Genomic DNA, 10943 nt, shown 5'->3' with positions numbered 1-10943 from the left:
AAGAGATATGATGATGATGGAAAAATAAAAGAGTCTAAGGAGCTTGAGGCTCTCCTAGGAGTCAATGTGGTTTGCCAAGTCCTGAGTGGCAAACTCAAACTTCCCTTCCTTGGGAGCAATTTTGGGGAAGCTCTGCATCAGGCTAATTTATTTCCTCTTCTCCTTCCAGGATCTATGCCATTCCTTTTGCAAGTTCTCCCCGCCTTTACCTAGGCATTGCTTGTTCGCTCTCCCTCAGTGTTGTGATGTTACTGTAGGAATGGGGGCTACTTGCACTATTCCTTCCTTTTCATTTGTTTAGGTGATGGAATGTAGTAAAGAGGCAGATTCCCAGGAGGGAGGGGGCACATTCCAGAGGAGTAAAAGGCAACTCAGTCCAAATGTTAGAGAAAGAGGATGAAGACAGCCCCTCCCTAATAATTCCTGGAGTATATGGTAGAATATATGATAGATGTAGATAGTAGAGTGTCAGTTTGGCAAGATTTTGTCTACTGCTCTGAAATAATAAAAGAACTCTACTTGGAAAAATCTCCATGTGTTGTTTTTGATTTGGGGCCTGGAAGTGTAGTGTGTTAAGTGCTGCTTCTATTGTTTCTCTAAGACAGTGGTTCCCAACCTTTTCTATACCCCGCACCCCTAGAACGTTTCTGATATATTCTCGCAACCCCTTACAAAACTTCAAAATAACAGCAACAAATTATGCATATACACTATAATTTTGAAAACCCAAGTTTTTGCACCCCCTGGAATATTGTCTTGCACCCCCAGGGGATGCGAGCACCCCTGGTTGGGAACCCCTGCTCTAAGAGATGTTTTGGCCATAGAATAGGTATGCAATGCGAGAATTTCATCTTCCTCTTCCTTGATCCTTAACACAACCAAATATAAAATTATACATTATATAGCCCTGATCTGCTTCACAAGGAGAGGAAATTATTGGTTAGACTTTAGAGCACTTTTCCATTTTCTGCTTAATCAGTTATTATTCATTCCTGGGAGACTAAAAACTCATAATTTTTTTTCAAAATCAGAAAAATCTACTTATAACTTGTAACAAATCATAGATATGAGAGAGAGAGAGAGAGAGAGATATGGAACATACAGTAAGTTATTAACTGCATACTTTTTAAGTCTACATGCAGTTAATATTTAATGTAATTTTCATTTGTGCTTAGCTGATTTTGATTCAAATTTAGGGACTTTTTTAGATTTAAGAACTGCATAAACAATGCAAAAAATAATCCAGGCTAAAGTAATATTACTTACATCAGGGATCTCCAAACTTGGCAACTTTAGGACTTCAACTCCCAGAATTCCTCAGCCAGCCATTTTGAGTTCACAAGTCTTCAAATTTGCTACATTTGGAGATCTCTGACTTACAGAATTATATTTGGTGTAAGACTGACACCAAAAATATCATTTCCCCAGGCTGGTTCCATATGTGAGTTCACAATTATGTATTTTTCTGCCCTCTTTTGTGTGCATTGGATATTTTAGTGGTACAATCCAATATATAAATTGTTTTCCCAACTGCTAAAATTTATTTTCTTATTAGAACCATATATACTTTTGTAACAGCAGGCCATCACAATCTACGTTCTGTTTGGTTGTTTATTAAATCACTATTCAAATTTCAGTTTTCCAAGATCTAATCATCAATTTGGAAAAAGACCAATACTGTTTGTATAAGAAAGCTTAGTTTCTTCATTTATAATATTCCCCTAACAAATATGAAATTTATTCTTATTTCCCCATGCTATTTTCATTTTAATTCATAATCAGTGTGTGTATTATTTCCATTGTATGTATATTTACTTTTATCATATAGCTAATTCCTTTAAAACTAGACAATCACCTGTCTGAGATGGTATAGGTTCTCCTGCTTGAGCAGGGGGCTAGACTAGAAGACCTCCAAGGTCCCTTCCAGCTCTATTCTATTCTAGTTAGATGTATGATTATGTACCAGGATAGTACTAAAAAGTATTTGGTTAGGAATATATGTTGGCTGTACATTGTATAACTATGAAGAAGAAACATACTACATTTTCTATAGTGCAAAAACAAATGAAAAATGAAAAATTGGATTACCTGGATGCTTCATACAATTCTAAAAAATATGGCTGAGTAATGAAAGTCTTATATGGGAGCATCCTTACTTCTTAATGTGTCCTCATTGGATTTAGTATAAAAATAAAAATGTTTTCTTTATGCCTATTTAAACTAGCAACATTTTACCCATTTCGTTTAAAAAATATAAATTGCCTTTCCATTAAAATCTGTGAAACCTAGATTGCAAAATTGAAAGGTCAAAGCTTCCCTAACTCAAGTTCAGTTTTTGATAACTACATCAATGCTTCCATGTAGTTTTCTTAATAACTTGTTATTAATAAGCCACTGTTTCTTCTACAGTTTTCCTTTTTTTACTTCCTAGTCTACCTTTCCTGGTACTCTGCCTCTAAACAAGCTCCAATCCTATGTAGTTTTTCTGAGCTCAGCTAAAGTGTCTATATTCTGTAACCCATTTAATTCTACTATCAAGCTAATTCCTTTACCAAAGGAAATCCAATTTTATGGAAATTATTTTAATCATTATGGAAATTATATTTTTGACATTATATAGATAATATATTTCTATATAGAAAAGAGTTAGATATTAATAAAGCTCATTTAAATATATACTTCATACCAGATAGAAAATAGACGTGTATAAAGCACCTCCAGTTTATAGCATTAAGTAGAATGTAAGGAAAGCCACAACTGTTTTTAGTATGCAAAGTTCTCTACCATCTTTATTTTCTAGATATTAAAGAAAGATAAACAGTAATTACAGGGAGTGACAAAGAGCTTCACATTTTGCGCTTCTCTCCGGTCACTTTGCCTTTTGTAGGTGAGTTTATTCTTCGCTTACAATCACCTTCTTATGCACTTCTCGGCTCTTCACCCTGAGTTTGTTCACCTGGGACTCAGCAATGTCAGCCCGTTCATCAGCTTCTTCCAGCTCATGCTGAATCTTGCGGAATTTGGAAAGGTTCACGTTGGATTGTTCCTCCTAGAAAAGCATATAATTATTCAAATTTAATCCCCAGTAACATAATTCTGAGAATCTTTTTAAGGGCATAAAATTAATCTGAAATCTCAAACTAGAAGCATATGAAGCATCTCATGAGGTTAAAAAGATGAACATGAATTCCACAAAGGTCTTCATTCATCTGAAGTGCATAACAATAGGATGACATTTTACAAGATTTCATATAAATAAAATGTTATATGCACAAGCAATAGAAAATGTGACTTTTTCAAGACTAACCCTCATTGTTTTATGTGCCATGCATAGCGTGTTTTAATTGTGCAGGGAGAATGTTTTGGACTAGGTCAGGGGTAGGCAACCTTGGCTCTTTTATGACTCGTGGACTTCAACACCCAGAATTCCTGAGCCAGCATGGCTACTCAGGAATTCTGGGAGTTGAAGTCCACGAGTCATAAAAGAGCCAAGGTTGCCTATCCCTGGACTAGGTCCTCCTGTGTACTTACCGCCTCTTCAGCTTGTCTCTTGTATGCTTTCACTTTAAGCTGTAGTTTATCTACCAGATCCTGGAGCCTCAGAACATTCTTCCGGTCTTCTTCAGACTATTTTTTTAAAAAAAGGATATAAAGAATAGAGAGAGTAAATGTGCAAATTATTTACTCCTTTATTCATTTTTCTAAAAGAGTCTGAAATAAATAACAGTTTCCATGCTCACCTGATAAGTTAGTTCCTTTACTCTTCTCTCATATTTCCGTACACCTTTGATAGCGTCTGCACTGCGCTTCTGCTCATTCTCAAACTCAGACTCCAGCTCACGAACCTGACATTAAAAAGAAAATTAAAACATATAATCCTAGCAGTAGAGTTGCCCACTAAATTGTGAAAATGCATGCTCTTTCTCCATAGCATCTTTATAGCGTTAAAGCAGGGTCATCTGCTGACATCCGATGGCCCATGCTTCTCTCAGACAAAGGCATTCCCATCTGGCTTGTGTCCAGGAAGTCTCCCAATGCCCTTTAGAAACTCCTCCCACTGACCCATTGATATGGGATAGCTAACTAGCTAAAACTACATTTCCCATAAGCCATCTCTTAAGGAGACAGCACTTACCCTAATAAATGCCAGATATTCTAACATACAGATACATGCTCTCTAGTTATGGTTACATAGAGTTATACGGTTATACAATCCAGAACATTGGCTATAAGGATTACATGAATGCTGTGTCCATAAAAGTGGCACAAGCATAATAATCCACATAAGAAGGGGAAAAATAGCATGAATCCAGCATGGATACATACAAAGAACTATAACATGGTGAAAATACTGAAACCACACATTTACTCATACTGATGATGTAATCTAGTTGGGAAATGAAATGGCTACAGCAGGGGTCTTCAAACTCGGCCCTTTTATGACTCATGGACTTCAACTCCCAGAATTCCTCAGCCAGGCACGCTGGCTGAGGAATTCTTGGAGTTGCAGTCCATGAGTCATAAAAGGGCCGAGTCTGAAGACCCCTGGTCTACAGTGAAGCAACCCAGCTCAGAAAACACCCAGAACTTCACATAGTGAAAAGAAAAGGGATAGGTTCAGGAAATGGAAGAATGCCAAATTCCCAAAGAACATAAGTCAGGGGTGTCAAACTGCCGGCCCACAGGCCGGATCCGTCATGCTGAAACCGTGCTGAAACCCCATTGCCGGGAATGGAAAAAAAATCGCGATACATCACGACACGTCATGTGACATTGCGAGTTTGACACCCCTGACATAAGTAGTCTAAAGAAACTGTGGCAGAAAGAGTGAAGCTCAGCAGGAGCAAAGGCTGGCCAGCAAGAAATATTAAAAAAAACAGTAAAAAGTTATTTGTGTATATTAGAAACCAAAAGGAAACCCAAAGAGTGATTTGTTGTAAGAGAAAGGGAAATGGATGGTCACCATTATGCCACTGGGGAAAAAAGAGAACAGTAAACCAGAAGTCCTTAAACCAGACAAGGAGAAGATAAGAGAGAAATTAAAGGAGGGCATAAAAGAAAACCATGCTGATTTGATTAATTCAGATCTCTAGGGCAGATAAATGACTTTCTAGGATATTGAAAGAACAAATGGAAGTGATCACAGAACTTCTCACAGTAATTTCCGAAAAAGGAATGGGTGAAGAGATTAAAATGTGAACAAAATTAAACATGATTAAATAATGTGGAGCAAACCTTGGGATATGTAGGGCAGCTGTATACTAGGGAGACTATGTGATTGAAGAGCATATTGTTGCTCTTCGATCTTTCTCTGAATTTTCAGCTAATACTACACACAAAGAAATTAAATCAAAGGTTCACAAATATATGCATGGCAGTTGCTCTTATATGAATCACACAAACCCTAGCTTCCAATTTCTGGATCTGTTTTTTCCCTCCTTTCAGGGCTAGTTGCTCTGCCTCATCAAGACGGTGTTGCAGATCCTTCACAGTCTGGTCCAGGTTCTTCTTCATCCTTTCAAGATGGGCACTGGTGTCTTGTTCCTTCTTCAGTTCTTCCGCCATCATGGCTGCCTAGTAATAAATGAACCAAGCAGTTCAGAATAAAGAATGCTTGATGTAAACCGGTTAATTTTTTCAGTGAAAACTCACTGTACTCACATCAGTGATGGCTTTCTTGGCCTTATCTTCAGCATTGCGTGCCTCCTGAATAGTCTCCTCCATTTCACTCTGAATCTGGGAAATATCTGTTTCCAGCTTCTTCTTGGTGTTGATCAGGCTGGTATTCTGTTTAAAAATAATGTGGTCAGTCATATTTCAGAAAAGACAGAAGCGACAAGCATGCATACATGCAGACAGCGTGCATACACGCAGACAGAGAGACTAAATAGTTGCCACCGAAGAACTGAAATTCCCTGTCCACTTCAGGAAGGGAAGAAAAATAAATGATCACTAGAACTGTTGGTTTGAGAATAATTGTTGCAGAATAGAGGCAACTATAAAGAGGAGTAGAGTTTAGCTCTAATTTCACAGGAAGTCTATAAAGTTTCCAGGGAGTAAATAAACATTAGGATTTGTTTTCTGATTATATATTGGCTTTTCTCCTTTTGCATTAAAACTTCTCACTTAGGATAAGTTCCTAAATAAACACTACCTAGCCATTTGAGATTTATCATAATTGTCCCAAAACAGTTAGAAAACACAAAAATATTTCTACTTTTGCTCAGGGAACTAAGGGCTCTGGAACTAAAATGAACAATAAAAGTCTACCCATCAGGAACAAGGCTCTTGAATTAGAAAAAAAATTCTCAAGCTAAAAACTTATCTACCTGTGTGTGGAGGAGCTGCACACGTTCACTGGCATCCAGAAGCTCCTGTTCAGCCACTTTTCTGGCCCTCTCTGTCTGTTCCAGAGCTGCCCGGAGCTCCTCAATCTCAGCCTGCATCAGGTTTGCTCTGCGCTCAATCATGGCCACTTGTTCCTTCAAATCTTCCTGGCTTCTCAAAGCATCATCCAAATGTATTTGTGTGTCCTAAAACAGGATATTGCAATATTTGTCTTTGAAAATAGCTGTGATACAATAAAAATATCAGCTGTTTCATGAATATAGAAGTAAATATGTACCTTGAGCAGTCCTTGTGTGTTCCGGAGATTCTTTAGTGTTTCAGCAGCTTGACGGTTGGCATGGTTGAGCTGGATCTCCATTTCATTCAGATCTCCCTCCATCTTCTTCTTAAGCCGCAGGGCATCATTCCTGCTCCTAATCTCAGCATCCAGTGTGCTCTGCATGGACTCTACCACTCTCAGGTGATTCCTCTTCAGCTGATCAATTTCTTCATCCTTCTCTGCAATTCTTCTGTCGATGTCAGATTTCACCTGGTTGAGCTCAAGTTGGATGCGCAGGAGTTTGCCCTCTTCGTGTTCCAGTGAGGCCTTAAAAGAAAAAAGACAATAAAGCAAACGTTATGGCACTATCATCTGAAAGGCTATTAAATAGGAATATCCTACTAATGGAAACATTTAGTTCACTGCCTTGGGTACATTTATGTTTGTTTTTTTATTTATCCTGTAAAATAATTACATAATTACCTCAGCTTCTTCTAGAGCACTCTGGATATCTCCTTTCTCTTGCTCAATCTGCTTCTTCACTTTCTCCAATTCATGAATAACTTTTCCGCCCTCAGCAACTTGCTCCGTGAGATCAGAAATCTCCTCTATTAGTTTGACACAAAATACAAAATGAAAAAGTGGGACATCAAAGAGAAATCTTGCTGTTTCAGTAAAGAACAGAGTACAAAATGTTATCCAGCTTTTGACACTAATACAAGTTCTACTGTTCATTTTAATGCCTTACATTTGATGGATTTAAGATATCAGAGAGCCTAAGACAACCCTGAGGAAGCTATTACTATCCACATGATGTTGAACAGCATCCCTCACCATTGCTTATCTTGGCTGGTGGTGCAGGAAGATGCAGTTCAGTAATACCTGGAGGAATATAACTTCCCCATCTTTCATCAAAGTAAATAGGACTAAATGGAAGTGAAGTAGAAACTTCCTACTATAAAATCATGATTAGGCTTGAGTGAGCACATATATGTACATGGACTTACGTTGCAAGTTTTTGTTTTCACGCTTCAGGGTTTCCAGGTGATCCAAGGATTCTTCATACGCATTCTTCATCTTGAAGAGCTCTGTGCTCAGAGACCGAGATTCCTTCTGGGAAGCTTCCAGTTCAGACTGTGTTTCTTCGTATTTTTGTTTCCAGTCTGCCAGAATCTAAAAAACAAAAACAGCAAGAAATAAGTTAGCTAAATTTAAAGCTTGTGTGCAGTGCATTCCACTTTTAAAACAACAGTAATGATAATAGCAACTCAAATTACCTTATCAAAGTTCTTCTGTTTCTTATCTAGAGCTGCACAAGCTGCATTGGACCTTTCCACATCAATCATCAGGTCCTCCACTTCATTCTGCAACCTCTGCTTGGTCTTCTCCAGGGAAGCACATTTGGAATTCACAGCTTCTACATGTTCCTCAGCTTCCTGCAGACGCTGAGCAAGCTTTTTCCTGAAAAAAACATAAACCCAATGCTCCATAGTAGTAAATATTTGATTTGGCTGAATAATCTGTCTAGTGAATCATCTCCTTTCAGTAATTCCGCTTTCGTCTTCAAGAAAATTGGCTTCAACAAAAATTAGGATAAATAGGACTGCAAAATACACAATATTATTTTAGACACTCATCCCAAGTCAAACGATAAAATACGGTTCCGTGAACAATGTTTGATTAATGAACCATTTTTCTCTTTATTATTGTAAATACCTCTCTCTAAAAAGCCACTCATCTAATCCTACTCACACTGCAATTTGATTAGAAAGGTGTAATCTTTTTATCGAGCATACTTAGCCTCCTCCAGTTCCTCAGTCCGCTGAATGGCATCAGTCTCATATTTTGTTCTCCATGTGGCAACTTCACTATTTGCCTTGGACAGGGCACGTTGTAGCTCTGACTTGGCTTCTTGCTCCTCTTCATACTGCTCTCGAAGGAGATCACAGTCATGTCGAGAAGATTGCAAGCCGTGAGCCAGGGCATTCTTGGCCTGTAGAGTTAACCAAATATTAGAGATTCTGCAAATTGCCAAGTGAACAGACATAATTAAGAATCATCTCCCATGGTAAGATTTCACAAGAAATGAGAGCAGAGAGAAAGAAACATATCAAAGTTCAATGAATACACAAGCAAAGGCAAGTGTTGTATTAGGAAAGCTTCTGAAGCACCCCTGGATGTTCTGGTAGCATGAAAGACAATAAAAGATATGATAATTCAGCTTCTGTACCTTTATCTCTTCCTCAAGTTGTCGCTTCAGTTCCTCAATTTGTTGAGTAAAAGCTTGCTTGCTTCTGGAGAGCTGGGAGATCAAAGAGTCTTTTTCTTCCACCTGTCGTGAGAGCTCACCTGAAGCAAGGAATACATGACATGTTTGGAATAAAAGTTGCATTAACATTTTCTCAGCTGGGGAAGCTTCAGGATTCAGCTCAATTCATTTCAAAAATCAATTTGGGTAATCCAATGTAGCAAGACTCTTCACATTAGGGACAAAAAAAATCATTTTCCCCAAATATAATTCATCATTTTACCTGCTTCTGTTTGTAGGCGAGCCCTTTGAGCATTCACGTCATTAATAGTACGCATATGCTCTTCGTCCTTTGTTTTAAATTCACTTAGCTGATCTTCTAGTGTGCGGCACAACTTTTCAAGATTGGCCTAAGCAACATGGATAAAGAAAAAACGGCAACCTTTTAAATGATTCCACAGGACCTAGCATTCATCTTCACTTCTAGATATTACAATGTATGATATTTAGTAAGGACACCTAAAGTGTTTAAGGAAACAGAATAGCCTCCAGAAATAAAGTGGAATAGATGGCACATCTAAATATTGAACTCTAGAGTCAGGATCTAATGTTTGCACACATTCTTATTTTACTAACTCTGAAGTGTCCATGAAATATTGGCAAGAAACACAATTTTAACTTCAATATATAACAAAAAAAAAGCCTAGGTATAAAACCAATATCTTTTCACTTATTTTTTAATGTACTACAGCATACCTTAGCTTTAGAGACAGATTCCATATTGCTTGCAAGATCATCAATCTCCATCTTCAGTTCACTCTTTTCCTTCTCCAGCTTCTGCTTCACTCGCTGCAGGTTATCAATTTGTTCCCCAAGTTCAGCTGCACTGTCTGCGTGCTTCTTGCGGAGGGCAGCAGCCGTGGCTTCATGCTGCAATGTGGCCTCTTCAAGGTCCCGACGCATTTTCTGAAATTCTGCCTCACGTTTCTTGTTCATCTCAATCTGAGCTACAGTTGCTCCACCAGCTTCTTCCAGACGCTCACTGATCTCTTCAAGTTCCCTGGAGAGATCACCCCTCTGTTTCTCTGCCTTGGCGCGAGATGCCCGTTCTGCCTCAATCTCCTCTTCCAGTTCCTCAATACGAGCCTAGAAAAAGAGGGGCAACCATGAACCCTGAAACTGGCATCCAGAGAGCTTAATTCTCCATTCATGAAGGAACCACTTCATGACAAACCTGCAACTCCTTGATTTTCTTCTGAAGCTGGGCGCCCAGGACCTGCTCATCTTCAATCCTGCTCTGGAGCTGATTGATTTCAAAGTCTTTCCTTATCACAACAAAATATAATGGATTAGTCTCCAAATTAAATGTTAAGAGAATTCCTTTTAACACTATGGTCCATCACAATATACATTATTACTTACTTCTTCAGCTTTTCATCCAGCTGCTGCCTATCATTTTCCAAATCCATTGTAGTTTCCTGAGCTAGCTTCAAATCCCCTTCTAGCTTCCTCTTAGCTCTTTCAAGGTCCATGCGAAGCTTCTTTTCTTGTTCCAGAGACCCTTCAAGCTGAACACAAAGAGACCAGAGTGATTGTCCCATCACAGCAATACCTCCACCTCAGCCCAATTCTTCTCTGGAGATGATGGGGTACTTACATCATCCACCTGCTGCTCCAGCTTGGTCTTTGCTTTGGTCAGAGTGTTCACTTTGTCCTCCTCTGCCTGCAGATCATCCAAGGTCTGTTGATGGGCCTCTTGCAGGGCTTTCTTCTCCTTGGTCAGTTTGGCAATGGTCTCATCCAAGACCGCCATCTCTTCGGTAAGGTTTTTCACCTTTAGAAGTTGAACAGACAGGGTTAAGATGCTCTATGTATTCTGAAATGGCAACAGTAGGTAGCGATTTAATTTTGGTATATTTTTGGCCAGTACCTTGTTTTCTGTAGCATGCTTCTCCTTTTCCACCTTGGCCAGTGTCAGCTCAAGATCATCAATGTCTTTCTTCAGTTCTGAGCATTCGTCCTCCAGTTTCCTCTTCTTGGCTGTCAACTCAGCATTCATTTCTTCTTCATCTTCAGCCCGCTCAGTCA

General features: G+C 38.8%; 1 protein-coding gene across 1 annotated transcript in view; it reads right to left on the bottom strand.

The window, feature by feature from the left end:
* Positions 1-2893: 2893 nt before the first annotated feature.
* LOC107282532 (myosin-1B-like) overlaps positions 2894-10943 on the bottom strand; it is an 18746-nt gene continuing 10696 nt past the window's right edge. The window contains exons 22-39 of the mRNA XM_029283058.1: positions 10786-10939; positions 10513-10689; positions 10278-10423; positions 10090-10180; positions 9612-10001; positions 9139-9265; positions 8838-8956; positions 8404-8600; positions 7885-8068; positions 7615-7780; positions 7091-7215; positions 6626-6934; positions 6330-6533; positions 5662-5787; positions 5404-5574; positions 3741-3845; positions 3532-3627; positions 2894-3049 (exon numbers count right to left, since the gene is read on the bottom strand). Of these exons, the coding sequence (XP_029138891.1) occupies positions 2894-3049; positions 3532-3627; positions 3741-3845; positions 5404-5574; positions 5662-5787; positions 6330-6533; positions 6626-6934; positions 7091-7215; positions 7615-7780; positions 7885-8068; positions 8404-8600; positions 8838-8956; positions 9139-9265; positions 9612-10001; positions 10090-10180; positions 10278-10423; positions 10513-10689; positions 10786-10939 (3043 nt within the window). The remainder of the gene's footprint in view (positions 3050-3531; positions 3628-3740; positions 3846-5403; positions 5575-5661; positions 5788-6329; positions 6534-6625; positions 6935-7090; positions 7216-7614; positions 7781-7884; positions 8069-8403; positions 8601-8837; positions 8957-9138; positions 9266-9611; positions 10002-10089; positions 10181-10277; positions 10424-10512; positions 10690-10785; positions 10940-10943) is intronic.

This window comes from Protobothrops mucrosquamatus, unplaced genomic scaffold, assembly GCF_001527695.2.
Source record: "Protobothrops mucrosquamatus isolate PMUCROS unplaced genomic scaffold, P.Mucros_1.0 scaffold_36, whole genome shotgun sequence".
Taxonomy (NCBI): domain Eukaryota; kingdom Metazoa; phylum Chordata; class Lepidosauria; order Squamata; family Viperidae; genus Protobothrops; species Protobothrops mucrosquamatus.
Note: the sequence above shows the minus strand (reverse complement) of the source record. Positions and strands in the feature narration are given on the sequence as shown.